Source organism: Glarea lozoyensis, assembly GCF_000409485.1.
Source record: "Glarea lozoyensis ATCC 20868 chromosome Unknown GLAREA8, whole genome shotgun sequence".
Lineage (NCBI taxonomy): Eukaryota > Fungi > Ascomycota > Leotiomycetes > Helotiales > Helotiaceae > Glarea > Glarea lozoyensis.
Genome location: NW_007361003.1, coordinates 102,150 through 116,061, shown reverse-complemented (window position 1 = coordinate 116,061; position 13,912 = coordinate 102,150). Strand labels below are relative to the sequence as shown.

The 13,912-nt window shown below is 45.2% G+C and overlaps 6 protein-coding genes across 6 annotated transcripts; 5 read left to right on the top strand and 1 right to left on the bottom strand.

The window, feature by feature from the left end:
* Window positions 1–38: 38 nt before the first annotated feature.
* GLAREA_11414 (uncharacterized protein) lies at window positions 39–410 on the top strand (the record flags this gene model as incomplete). Its single annotated transcript, XM_008089557.1, has 2 exons — window positions 39–242; window positions 300–410. The coding sequence occupies 2 exons, from the start codon at window positions 39–41 to the stop codon at window positions 408–410; spliced, it is 315 nt and encodes a 104-aa protein (XP_008087748.1).
* A 434-nt stretch (window positions 411–844) lies between these two features.
* Window positions 845–2,013, top strand: GLAREA_11413 (WD40 repeat-like protein; the record flags this gene model as incomplete). Its single annotated transcript, XM_008089556.1, has 3 exons — window positions 845–1,110; window positions 1,168–1,539; window positions 1,596–2,013. The coding sequence occupies 3 exons, from the start codon at window positions 845–847 to the stop codon at window positions 2,011–2,013; spliced, it is 1,056 nt and encodes a 351-aa protein (XP_008087747.1).
* A 4,145-nt stretch (window positions 2,014–6,158) lies between these two features.
* On the top strand, window positions 6,159–7,022 carry GLAREA_11412 (uncharacterized protein; the record flags this gene model as incomplete). Its single annotated transcript, XM_008089555.1, has 3 exons — window positions 6,159–6,521; window positions 6,598–6,856; window positions 6,928–7,022. The coding sequence occupies 3 exons, from the start codon at window positions 6,159–6,161 to the stop codon at window positions 7,020–7,022; spliced, it is 717 nt and encodes a 238-aa protein (XP_008087746.1).
* Window positions 7,023–7,721: 699 nt separating this feature from the next.
* GLAREA_11411 (Indolic compounds 2,3-dioxygenase-like protein) lies at window positions 7,722–9,058 on the bottom strand (the record flags this gene model as incomplete). The annotated part of the gene is made up of 3 exons (XM_008089554.1): window positions 7,722–8,069; window positions 8,119–8,715; window positions 8,765–9,058. The coding sequence occupies 3 exons, from the start codon at window positions 9,056–9,058 to the stop codon at window positions 7,722–7,724; spliced, it is 1,239 nt and encodes a 412-aa protein (XP_008087745.1).
* An 829-nt stretch (window positions 9,059–9,887) lies between these two features.
* Window positions 9,888–11,356, top strand: GLAREA_11410 (PLP-dependent transferase; the record flags this gene model as incomplete). The annotated part of the gene is made up of 2 exons (XM_008089553.1): window positions 9,888–10,062; window positions 10,119–11,356. 2 exons carry the CDS (start codon window positions 9,888–9,890, stop codon window positions 11,354–11,356), a joined length of 1,413 nt encoding a protein of 470 aa, XP_008087744.1.
* Window positions 11,357–12,216: 860 nt separating this feature from the next.
* Window positions 12,217–13,660, top strand: GLAREA_11409 (uncharacterized protein; the record flags this gene model as incomplete). The annotated part of the gene is made up of 5 exons (XM_008089552.1): window positions 12,217–12,316; window positions 12,370–12,470; window positions 12,532–12,745; window positions 12,799–13,155; window positions 13,203–13,660. 5 exons carry the CDS (start codon window positions 12,217–12,219, stop codon window positions 13,658–13,660), a joined length of 1,230 nt encoding a protein of 409 aa, XP_008087743.1.
* Window positions 13,661–13,912: the final 252 nt, after the last annotated feature.

The following is a 13,912-nucleotide window of genomic DNA, read 5'->3' as shown; positions in this document are numbered from 1 at the left end:
AACCAACACACAACAGTCTTTCACTCGCCTTCTTCAACATGCAGTTCACCAACCTCCTTTTCATCACTATCGCTGTCTTGGGAGCCACAGCGGCCGCCCACCCCGGTCACGGAGGCCAGCGAGAAGCAGCAATCCATGATTCCGTCAGCCACGAGAAGCGAGGAAGCGGCAGCAGCGGCAGCGACAAGAAGAACAAGAAGAAGCACGGAAAATCCGCCGGGAGCTGCAGCGCCGATGAAGATGTAAGTCTCATGTCGCGGCACAGCTGCTAGAAACTCATCGTGCTAACTTCTCTAAAGAACTTGAAGAATCACTCCAACGAGAACTGCAGCGCTGATTCTTGCAACAACGATGGTGATTGCGATCAGGGACTTGGATGCACTTGCCAAATGGGCTGGTGCCGCGACTGATTGTTCGATGTCACAGCTGTTGAGATTGAGCATATGCATGAAGCAAGGGTGTGATGGCGTTTTGTTTTGGTCTGATCTTGTTGCTGTGAGAGGCGTTGTGTTTGCATTTGGCTTGTGTTTCCATGGGTATAGATCGTTGATTATTTTGTAACACTTGGGGAGCTTTTGATTTTAGTCTATTAGGCAGCATCTCAACATGCACAATCAATTTGTCTTTTCCAAATCTGCCTGTTTTAATTGATCTCTCGACGCGAACCAATGAGCTGTGCATGAGCCGCACAACGGCAGTGCAGTGCCACCGTCACACATGGTCGGCCGACGATACTACCCTACATATTTAAACGCTTATGCACCTTAATTTGATGGCTTATGTTCCTCTTGCTTTCTGCCTGTACCTTTATTCATGTTTCATACAGTTACGGCAATCCTTTATCATGAAACCTTTGATTAATTTCCAAGTTCACCACGAAACCTCGATACAACGGTTTCGCTTAACCCAGGAGAAGATTATCGTGGCAGCCCAAACTGCTATTGCGCATAACCTCCAATGCCAACATTGTCAAGATAATGAAGTATGCACGCAGCACTTGCGAGAATTCGAGATAGGGGGCTTGTGGAATGCAGACTTCAATCCTTCGTCCAAATTGATGCTGACTGCTAACCACGACCGGAAACTTTGCCTCTGGGATGTTGAGACAGGGTGAGCAGCCTCAATTAAATCTGGTTCTGACGCGACGTAAACATCTAACAGAATCAGTACTTATGTTCGCGAGTTCTTAAGGCATGTAGACGACGAAATCAAGACAGTTTTGTTTCTTGACGAAATAACCTTTGCAGCTGGATTCAGCGATGGTGCTTTGATGATTTGGAGCTCCACGGCAGACCAACCGACTCACGTTCTGGTCGGACATACCGAAACAATTCATCAGTTGGCTTGCCATGATCAGTTCTTGTTTTCTGGTTCCCGCGACAAGACTGTCAGGATTTGGAATATTGCGACAGGAGAATGCGTTCGTGTTCTGGAGGGACATACAGATTATATCTCCGCCATTACTGTCAGTCCTGACTTTTCCCTTCTACGAGTTGGCAGTGGGAATAGAGAACTTCGTATTTGGGATTGGAGAACTGGGTAAATACACACTCCCATCTGTCGTATATGATTGTCGCAACTAAAACGAATACCAGAGAACTTGTAGCTGTCTGCCAGACCGATGCCTTAGTATCGTCGCAGTACGGAGATATCGATGGCAAATTGGTGACATGTGGACTTGATGGAAAAATCAGAACCTGGACACAGAAAGGCGATTTGCTAGAAACCTTTGCCGCCCATGAAGCGCCAGTAAGAGCATTGGCCATGGCTGGCAGGTTCGTAGTTACTGGAGCGAGAGATGGCACATTAAAAGTGTGGGATTGGGATAAGAAAGATATGCTTTTTGAGTTTGGTGACCCGGAACTTCGCTTGTTATCCGGATTTGGTACTGCACATGGAATGCTCTACACAGACTCAGGTAAAAGTGGCCTTGGCCCTCATCACGTGCAGATTTGGGATCTTGGAGAGATCGAAAGGGTTGCCACCGGGCTGTTAGAGTCACGCTCTAACTAACATGTTTTATTCTGAGACTATTACTCGCGTTTCTGCTTCATTTTCTCTTTCAACTTTTCTTCGACAATTTCCCTTCACTGGCACCTACTCTGTATTCAAGAAACCTACGTTAAGAGAGATGGCAGAATTGAAAAAGCACTATAACATGTATCATAAGCAATTCCGTGCTAGATGTGTTTCATTAACCAAGTAAGTTTTGAAGCTTTGTCTATTAACAGGTAGAAATTGTAATACATTTGACCGTAAGAGTGTTCTTATTGTTTTCGTTATTTTCGGTTAAACTAAAGCTTGTATCTGATTTAACTTCTCAAAGCTGACCAATCTCCCTTTTGACCAGGATCTCACTCAAATTATCTCACGTTGAGTGTCAAGTGGAACAAACCATCGGTACAACCGTCATTTATTAATGATTGCTAGTGATCCAACCTCTCGAATTTCTTACTATACTCGTTCAATCAACCCAGTTTACCCAATGAAGAGTTTATACAAAAATCTATTAGGAGTATATTTGTAGTTGAATTTCGAATACAAAAGATCCTCGAAGAACTACCAATATAATCAATGAAATGACATGCCCGAAATTTTCAAAGGGAGCGAGTAAGAAGCTCATGTCATCCTACGATGTTGGTTGCCTGGATGGTGATTCTCGTCAAAGGAGTCTATCCAGTACTTGCCAATAATAAAACGGATAAAATCCTCAGTCCACTTATTGCTGATCGCTACTATCTTCAAGCTACTAATTGTTTACCTAAACACCTGCTTATCTGCTTATGCTAAGCAATTATCAGTACGTGGTATTACAGTTTGACAGTTTGAGTCTTTTCTCCGTTTGATACCAATGGGTTACAAAACCTGGAAGTCGAGATTCAGATTCATAATATGAAAAGGAGTAGCTGTGTCTCGTTACTCAATAAAGTCGCCACAACAGTGACCAGAATAGAGAAAACTTGATCCTGGAAAATTCTTGATTTCGGAAATTGATACTGGGGAACCGGTCTCGAGGTTGTGCCCGATTTCAATGGGGATGCGAGTGGTTGAAGAGTTTCAGTCAAGGTTGTGTTGAAGTCCTGCGTCTTCAGCCTTATGCACGCCGGGCTAAGGTGCATAACCGTGACTCATTATCGATCTACATATACACGTTGCAAGGCTTTTTGGATGATTGTCCATCTCACAAAGAATCCTTCGAGCCTGCGTAGGGCAAACTAAATATCCCGCTTTCGAGCGGGATCGACAGGTAGATCATAATTCCTTCTTTTGCTCGGGCGTCTAAATTCTTACCGGCTGAATCCTACGAGTATTTGTACGTACAGGACGCCTTAAAGCAAGCTTTGACAAGTAAGTCTTAATTTTCGTCTCCGAAGAAAAAGAAATCGTGCACAGAAACGGCAAATAATCGTGGAAGGCCTTGATTCTCATTCCGCCTCGCTTGTTCTAGACAAGTGATTTGAACGGTGATCGCACGCCTAATGCAGTTTGAAACATCGATAGGAGGTGAAAGAATCAATATTGTGCAAATCAGATCAGGGTCTTTCATCTATCAGAGCCTGTAGAGATTACTGCAACTTGAACAAGTCTCTTCCTCTCCGTTACACTCACCACCCAAAAGTTCAAGTAAATTCGTTGACCCAAATTATACCTCGATACCACTACAATCAGCTCTTGTAGCTTTCACTTCAAATTGCAGCATCAAAGTACTCCAACTCCCACTTTTCGCAGCGAACCATCGCAATTCTACCACGATGCAAATCAAGGCACCAGCGATCGTGCTCTTCCTTTCGCTTTTACATTTTACGAAAGGCGATTCGGTTGCCAACTGTGTTGGAGGTGGCAGAGCACACGATCAATCTTGCGACAGGTATAAAGACCTTGCGTGTGGAGATCACGTCGTGGTAAGCCAACTAATCTTCACGTTTTCATTAACTATACAAATCATAGCAAGACCTTCGTGGCCTAATTAGCAATGCAAAACTTACTGACTGAGCATTTCGTCTAGTTGGAATGCAATAACAATTTGCACTGGGTAGAGACTAGCTCCTGCCGACCAGGTGGGCATTGCAAGAAGTGTAAATGTGTGGGGAATTGAGGAATTTGCTTTGGCCTGAGATATCTTAGCGATCCTCTCAGAGAAGCAATGTCGATTCTTTGTCTGCGGTGATAAGGTGATGGAAACGAGAAGAGCGATTCAACCATATGCCTGGCAATGATGGGAATCCGCGGATGGAAGACTTCAGCGAAGTGTTGCAAGCCTATGCCTTATGTAAACGCAAGTCACAGTCATAGATTGCCAATTTCTCAGGTTATGAGAATTCTTTTTTCTTTGAGGTCATCTTCTTATTTTGACGTCTCCTCTCCCATAGCCATGAATTCTTCTACAAAACCCTTGACCATGTTTGGATTTTAACCAAATCTTCCTAGACTTTCAATCATTTAATCAAGTTGGCACCGATGCACTCACTTGAAGTCTCAGAAAGTTCGTTAGGAACAAACCTGAAATCACCTAAAGATCCTCCACAGCCCAGCTCTTTGAGAAAGGCCGTTGTGTTTTTCCTCGCTCATTCACACTATCTTCTGCTAATTTTAATACGGATATTTGGCCAACCTGGGGTCGAGAGCTGAAGAGGAGAGTGTGTAGAAACAATGAAAATTCATAGGCAGACCTTACTTGCGAGTTGGCATGGCTACCGGCAGTGCTGTATCTAAATCTCACGTAGCCCATCATTTTATCAAGAGTAACCGAGCAGGTCAAAATCAACGTGCGAATCGATCTAAAATTGTTTTTGCTAATGACAACCCAACAACTACCATCTTCCTGACCTTCATATGATTCGTGCGCACGAGCCTTTGCACGCGGTAACAGCGCAGGTGTGAATTTCGACATGGAACCATATGCTCGCAAAATCACACCGTCGTTTGTCGGAAGTCTCAATCATCACAACCGTTGGGGCCACCCCCAGAGTAACACTGACAAAAAGCGCAATGGTTTGGACGACAAGTCCTGATCTGCTGCCACTTTTTCCCTCTGCAAACCAACTATGGTTGATAACATCGGTCAGTAGGTGCTCATGAACTTAGATGTAGAAGTTGTAGCTTTGTGAAATGAAACCTCTCAGAGCAAGTGTTTCTTTAGAACTTACAAGAACACATTTACCACACGCTTTGTCGTCCAAGTCAAACTCGGAGCAATCGCCATCTACACTATGGCTACCGCCTACGCATTTCGCAATGACGGTGGTTGATAACAGAGAGATGAGGCTGGTAATTGCAAGTAACTTGATCTGCATGATGACTGTGGTTTTTGATAGAGTTGGTAAACAAAGGTTGATGATGAGGTAGAGGCAAATGCCTAGATTAAGTTCTCGGGAGAAACTGATTTCTCTCAGGTTAAAGAGGATCGAATGAAAGTGTAAGGTATGAATCGATGAGAAGGTTGGTGATATAGCTTTAAAACATGTCTATAGTAGAAGAAGAGGGTGATAATGACTGAGATCAAAGTTAAAAAAGAGGGCTCCCAATTATTCGGATATTCACCGATGGACAACAAGGTAGGGATGATGCACTTAGTGGTGTGAACTAGGGTATATATCCGTGACAACAGATAATATGCGCCAGCAACTACAATGCAGATTAAGCATTCGAGACCAAGGACTAACAGGTGTAAGGCCAAAACGGGTAATACGAGCCGATAATGCATTACTTAGCTATCGCAAGGCTTTCATGCGTTTTCAGTAAGGCTATGATCGTCAAAACAAGCAATATGTGCCAAAAACAAGTAATGCGTGAAGACGATCCCGAAGCACATGCACATTCCCGATCATGTTTGGGAGAGGCGAAGCTCAGCTGCAAATGTTGACAGTACTAGTCGAGTCGCGCAAGGCTTACAACGCTAATGGTTTGTGAGCCGTCCAACCTTAGTATTCAGGACTGAAATTGAGAGTCCTGTTGTGGCGGGAACAAGAGCCATCATCTTAGATGAAATTCAACCTCGCTTAATGAGTGCTGGATGGTGTCCTACCTTGGAGTACTATTCCGAAAACATGTATATATATATAGAGACATTTCGTGCACAAATCTTTTTATCTACAACAAGGCCTTTATCTCTATTGCTACATTCATTCCACGATCTTAACAACCATCACTTCATCAGTATGACCAATAAATCCACTTTCCTGGTGGTTGTCCTTGTAGCCGTGCTTGCTACCTTTTGTAACGCCTCAGCGGTTGTATATCCACGAGACGATACAGCAATAGCCGCTGATCAGAATGTTGAGTTCGTCGCTTCATCACGGATAACGGATCATCAAATTCTTGAAGCTTTCGAAGGAGCTGGTCACCGCCCGCTTCGAACCTGGGATGACAACAATGGTACCACATATCAGTCTCACTATGTCTTTGACGAAGACGAGTGGAATGCTATGCACGACAAATTGTGGCAGGCAGCTGGCTATACTGGCACAGGGCTGGACGCGCGAGTTGCATTCTATTGCGAAGGATTTAAAGGCGATCCTTGGGTAAGTCTTGTCCCATTCAGCAACGAGTTGAGTACAACACCACGGGAAATTCCAACTGATAGTGTGGAATTCATAGACCTATACCTCAACTCTTGGAGTAGTAGTTGGCTCAATCTGTGGTGGGTTTCATTGGGGCGTATCCTATGCTGGCAAGGTACAAATAGTCAAGCGAACCAAGATTCGTCCCGACGGCCCTCACATTGATAATCGGTACGGCAACGCGATTATCGTTTCAGCCAAGTTTATCTGGAAGCTCTCAGCCTTTGCCGGTGCGATTTACTGCAACAACGCCATGAACTACGGCATCTCGAACGCATGCAGTGCCCAGATCAGTGGTAAGTGAACCACATCCAACAAACCTTACTCAATATCCACTTCTTTTTCTAACCCAACGTATCATACACAGGTGACAAAGGGGAAGCCAAGGGTACCCAAGGATTCCTCGAAAAGTACGGTGGGGGTGATTTCGCTACGGTCGGCATAAGTCTCGCAAATGCTTGAAAGATGAAAACATGAGTGGTTCGGAGTGTGGCCGCAGTTCGTATTAGGCGTTCCGCTGCGGTAGGAACGAGTTGTGGCGCGAAATGGGTCGACACTGAGCTTTACTAAGCAAGTCATCGAAAGGAAGAAACACGTGGTCCTTGGCTTTTGGTTTTTGGTTTTTGATCCCCGGTTTTTTGCTTCGGGATCTTCTTCTCTAGTCGTATTCAAGTTATTAAACCGTAACCTATTCAATACATTTCAATTATACGAGCAATTACCTATGACAAAATTCATTTACTATAGTCATTACACAAACGAAGTTGTACGACAATATGAACTTGAAAAGACTGCTTAGGTGCGAATGCAAATGATACGGATTGTGAACGAGGTAAGACTGTGAGGGTTTAGCACACTAATCTAGATTCCAACAACATAATTCTTTCTAGCCGTTTCGACTGAACAGAAAAGCGCATGATTTTGTATGAGTCTATATCATAAGATTGTACGTTTCAATAGACGAAGTAGTATGAATATCATCGATCATCCCGCTTTCTTCCTCGACGATGCGGCGGGAAATCCAACGCCAAATTCACGAAAAGATCTATCCAAATATCAACCCCATAAATGTAGTCAAGCTCTAAAATGCTATCAAGATCCAACGCTCCCAGAACTCCATCCAAATGCCAAAGCCAATACTGCATCACCCCTTCGTCGGAATTAACCTAACGCAGCGTCCTTAGTTTCATCCCGACTTCCCTTCAAGAATGGGAGTAGCTCTGTACCACCTGTCCCACACAGCCCCTTCTCCAACCCATTACTCGCAACTGCCAAATTCAATCCCTTGCCTCCCCGTTCACCCTGCTGCATGCGCGCCGGACGGATGATATATCGTGTCACGATTTGGATATGGATGTCTCTAAATGCAGCAAGTTCTTTGACTGCGAGGTTGTATGCTTCGACGAGTTCGGCGATTGGTGAGGCGTTGCAGAATTCGCGGATGGGTGAGGGTGTGGGGAGGGAGTTGAGGAAGGTGGCGTGGGGGCCGGGCATATAGGCGCGCATTTCCTGGTAGGGTGTTAAATTATAAAGGGAAAGAGGAGAGAGGGGATGTTACCTTGAGAAAGCCGCTCTTTGAGGTAGTACCAGGTTTGGAAGCGTGTTCGACGCCTAATACCACGTCGAAGAATTGGATGAGAGAGCTTTGAGCGTTACTGCCGCCGCTGAACATTCTCCATTCGCCTTTTCCATCGCCTTCGTCGTAGAAGACTCCGTTTGGCAAGCCAGCGACAGCCATGTTCTTGCTTCCTGCTAGGAAAGGACGGATTTTGTTGTAGAAAACCAGAGGATCACAACCTTCATTCATGCGCTTCAGGATAACACCGAGCTCACGCACTGTGCAGGTGAATGAAGTCAGAGAAGAGAGTACCAAAGAGGTATTGGAAGTAGAACACGCTTCGATTGCTCGTAGCATTGTTGAAATTAATGAAGCACCGTGGGATTCTATGGCGACGGAGACGAGGTAGAACCAGCTTTCGTCAGCAGTACCAGTGAATGTATTAAGTGTGCGTAAGTTGTCAATGTTGGAAAGGGAGACATTGTGATCGAGGGGAGCGAAGTTCCAGAGGTTGAGTGCTGCGTAGGTCGCTGTTGGGGGGAGAGCTAGGTGGGCGGCTACTTTGAGCATAGGGATAGATATACATGGTGGCAGATGCTGAGACTTGTAAGCAGATATTCCGATGGTTCATGAGCCGACTGCTTACATCTGATGGTCCACCAGCTTCCCAGATATATGCGTGAGTGAAAAAGGAGAGGATGAGGTAGGCTCGCCGCCATTCTGGTTCAGTCTGGAGATGTGATGTAGAGAGCACTGGAAGTTTATCGACTGTCGTTCTTAGTGTGTTGGAATCCAGGAGTTGCGGAAGTTGACCTATTACCGACTCCCATGGAAGGTAATAGTCGTCGGTGAGTTGTAGGAGTGGGTGCTCGTCTGGAAGAAAGCCATTTGTGATTGAGACCGCATATGCCGCCAAGTTAGTGCTAGGTGGACTGAGCATATTGAAAAGTCGTCCTCTGCCGTTGAAATGAAAAGATGACCCGGAGCAGCTCCTCAAGTCCTCGACTCGTAAATGAAGATTTATATATCGCAAAATTTGACAAGAGTGCCAGAATTAAGATTAGAGTATTTTCCAAAGGTGAAGACTGACTAAAGTAATCGCTGATGCTGAGAAGATGTGAATCAACAAGTGAGAGGAGAAATGCGTGTGTATTGATTGAGGTGAACATAGATATGACGCTTTTGTAGGACAACGCCAAAAGATGAGGATAAACAACGGAGAAAACTCAAAAGAAATCTTACTAAAGAAAACCCACTGTTCTTCCACCGTTTTTCTCGATTAAACCTTGGAAGTTGGCTTGTTGACAAACAAATTCATCACGAGCGCCAGTATCACACGAATTAGGCGATTCATGCCCGCCGGATGAGGCCGGAATCTGGACCGGAACAAGATACACGTGGAGACACGGAAGCGGAAGAGAGGCGGAAGAGCGGAAAACGCCTGGTGCGCACTAACGGCTTAACCTTACGATCCGCTAGCTCTGAATCGAACATGTATTGGCAGCCGTCATGAGCTTCCCAGAGCGGATTCGCGCGGTCGTAGTATGTAGTCCAAGAGAGAGGGAAGTACAAAGTGGGAGAGAATCCGTTAGAATGTTTTGTTCTTTATTCATTATTCTCGCATTCACATAAGATCTGGAGCTCCATCAGTATTTATCTTTTCATTCTGCCACCGCCTCAACTCACTTATCCCTTCCATCGTTGTTGTGAAAACATAGACAGCCACCTCAGCTCGCCACCAACCGATTCCTTATCCCATATCGCTCATCATGGGTTCCATTGCGATAGAAGCCCCAAAAGAGACAAAGCCAACCTTTGGCAAAGATGCAAACTCACGAGAATATGCGCGCTCTCTCGATGCCAAATGCCATATGCGATCATTTCGTGAAAAGTTCATTATCCCCTCGAAAGCAAACACAAAATCGAAGAAAGTGGTCAGGCCAGGTAAGACCCACTTTATCCCCGCGTCACCACGTGATCCTAACAACCTCTTCCTTCAGAACAAACAACGGATGACCCAGTGATTTACTTTTGCGGAAATTCTCTCGGTTTGCAGCCAAAAGCAACACGGGAATTTCTGGATATCCATCTCAACACCTGGGCATCAATCGCTGTCAATGGTCATTTCAGAGATCTAGAAGACTCACCGCTTACACAATGGCAACTTCTCGCCGAACATGCATCAAAACAACAAGCTCCTCTCGTGGGAGCTTCTCCTTCAGAAGTCGCCACGATGGGAACGCTGACCGGAAACTTACATCTCCTAATGGGAAGTTTCTACAAGCCAACCGCGACGAAAAATAAAGTCATTCTGGACTGGAAAGCGTTTCCAAGTGATCATTACGCCATCGAGTCGCAGATACGGATGTGGGGATATGATCCTAAAGAGTGTATGGTGATGATCGGTCCAAAAGAGGGAGAATACGAGGTTTCCACGGAAAGCATTCTAACACTTATCGATGAACACGCTTCAACCACTGCATTGGTAATGCTTCCAGGAATCCAATACTATACCGGCCAGTATTTCGACATTCAAAAAATCACCGTACACGCACAATCGAAAGGTCTTCTGATAGGTTGGGACTGCGCCCACGCAGCTGGAAACGTGCCACTTCAACTTCACGACTGGAATGTCGATTTTGCAGCTTGGTGTACATACAAGTACATGAACTCCGGACCTGGAGGCATCGCCGGATTGTTCGTGCACGAACGACATGGAAAGGTTGAATATCCAGAAAATGGCAGCGCTGTCTTCAGACCCAGACTTTCAGGTTGGTATGGAGGAGACCAGGTCGGAAGATTCAATATGGACAACAACTTCAGACCTAGTCCGGGGGCCAGTGGGTACCAAGTCTCCAACCCCTCGGTCGTGGATCTCACATCGTTCTGCGCATCTCTCTCCGTATTCAACCAGTCGTCCATGGCCGACGTTCGCAAAAAGGCATTAAGCATCACTGCATACCTCGAACATCTCCTCCTCTCTACGTCCACAGAAGGCGAGCGCGCATTCAAGATCATCACACCCTCAGACCCATCAGCCCGCGGAACACAACTCAGCGTCTTGCTGAAACCAGGCCGTCTAGAGACTTTGTCGAATATGTTGGAAGAAGCCGGTATTATTGCTGATAAGAGAAAACCCGATGTCATTCGTGTAGCGCCGGTGCCGATGTATAATACTTACGAGGAGGTGTGGGAGTTTGTGCAGATTTTTAATGAGGCGTTGAAGAGGTGCGAGTAAATTGTAATTTAAGATAATAAATAATGACTTTCGCTCGAAGACGAACTTGTACATCGAGGTGCTCGACTCCGTACAGATACATCCAGCAAATATCTTGATAATCATTTCGTGTTAAAAGCTAATTGATTTATGGAAGCAGTACCGCTATCTTCATGGGTGGGTCCTAACACACCTCTCAACACAGAATGGCGTCGCTTTCTTCGCCCAACTCTTTGTATACTTCTCAGCGCCAATCTAGGGTCCGAGGTGCTTCCTCAAGCTCACTGCCACGAACAAGTACCCAAAGTGTTATAATGATAAACCAGGCGTGGTGATGGCTAATACTTGGCCGCCCCAGTTCACTCTCACTTTCTGTCGTTTGAAAGATATTAGGAATCTACCTGCACGCATCAATACAGAGATACCTGCAGTGTTTGCATTATCCTCTGGGGTTCTGAGCGACACTGCAAAGGTGAAGCATGCTATTCCAGATTCGTTAACCTTGGGATTGGTATCTTGCCAGAAATATGTTCAAAGGTAAATGTGAAGTGTGTCAAAAGCTCAGGATTGACCACAAATCTGCATTTGTGTTGTAGCTGCTGTCTGGTGTTGTTCCACTTGCACAGGTGGTGTTTCTCGGCTAGTGATGCCACAATTCTCGCACTTTTTCTCAAAGGTGAGTGTTTACTTCTACATCACGTCAACAACAACGTCGCAAATTTCTCCCTACAAGCACAACTACGTCGTTGTCTCTCCAAACCGTAGCTATGCCCTACGAAAGCTGTGAGAAATACATCTGGGAGCTAGTTCAAAAAGAAAGAGGTCCGAAATCAGATCGTTCAGCTTTCGTCTCCCGGCGGGACCTGTAACGGAAGCTATGCATGCCTGATTTAGAGACGGGCGAGATTCCTTCTGAGGACATGGAGTATCAAGTTGACATTCATATATGTATAGCTGACTCACTGTTATGGGATTGGTATTGTATGTTCTAGTTGTGCTGCATTACTTTTAGTTACGTGCTAATACGCGTTTAGTGGAGGGCCAACCATGGAATCTACCCAGACCCGTACCAGAAGACTTCGGACACATGGTGCACACCCCCAAACTACCAGACAGCTTGATGTTTGATTCACAAGTAATACTACTTCTGTGCCAATACTGAGGATTTGATGCTGACAAGTTACATTGCGCCACAGACTTTAAATCAGATTAAATTATCAGAGCTTCCAAGCGCATATTCTAACATGACACGACCGTTGAAGAGCAAAGCATTGGAGCTTGGTCTTGACTCCAAGGAGTTTCGAAGCCTGTATCGGAGAGTATTTCGAGATGTTGTGAGCAGGGCTCAGGGGTTCGAGTCAAGGGGATGGTTGATGTTTCGAACCGAAAGGGAACTGTATGTGATCCTTTGTGAGTCGTTCTCTCCGGGTCCAGTTGTTCTTGACACTTATCATGATTAACAGGTGGGGCGAGAACTCCTGGCTTTCACGGAATAAACCCACACATCGCGATATACTACGATTTGACCACCCGTGATAACACAGCGAAATATTTACGAAACACGATAGGAAATGATGACGAAGAGCGTTTCATGCTCAGATACGCTAGACCGCCAGGATCATATTCAGAAAACATTTTCTTTACTTTGTGGAACAAGATTTTCCGTGATGGATGTCCACACCTTCCAGACCGAAGTCTTACACGATACAATATTGACAAGAAGATCATATCCTGCCTCGAAGATACACGAAAAGATATGCCTGGGCAGACTGTAGAATTCAACATATACCGCGCCGAATTGCAGATGTGGAAGTATTACTGTACGTCACTGTCACAGCAAGGGACATAGTTTCTAACAAAATGACAGTTCCAGATACTGAATTCCCAGGAGAAAATCCATACGTCGAGGAATTTTATGAAATGATGGGCATGGAGACTGAAAACAAAGAAGCAGAGCCTGAAGATGAGGATCCGCGCCCACGTAGCGTTCAAGCTCACGTAGACAGAGACACAATTTTGCGAAGAGTTCGTAGACGTAACCGTTCGATTGAAACCCAGTTCGAGTTCGATTTGACCGCAATGCCAGGAGAGTATATTGAAGAACGCCCAAAACCTCTCCTCAAACTACCGCTTCATCGTTCACCTCCTCCTTCAGATGCTTTTCCACCGCCTCGGGAGCGCGGCACACTAGATGACGGGAATTATGTTGATTGGAACGAGGCTGTCTTATTGGATGATGGAAAAACTCACTATGTGGGAGAGAATAGACATACATATGTGTGGCTGGATCGGACGATGCAAGCATCAGCTCCTGATAAGAGTTGATAAAAGTTGAGAACTATTTGTTCGGTTGTAGGAGTAATATCAATGTTTAAGAGATGAGGAAAGTCAAGCCGCACAAGATGGAAACCTACTGAGATATACATATTGCTAGCATGATCTATGAGAATAGCATTAGAGAATCCATAGGACTTCCAGCTACACATGATACAACTTCCATAATTAGACCTGTATTTTGGTCTATAGTGTACTCTCGATTTTTAGGTGAAATTTGGCATTTGAAGCTTTTTCATGTTC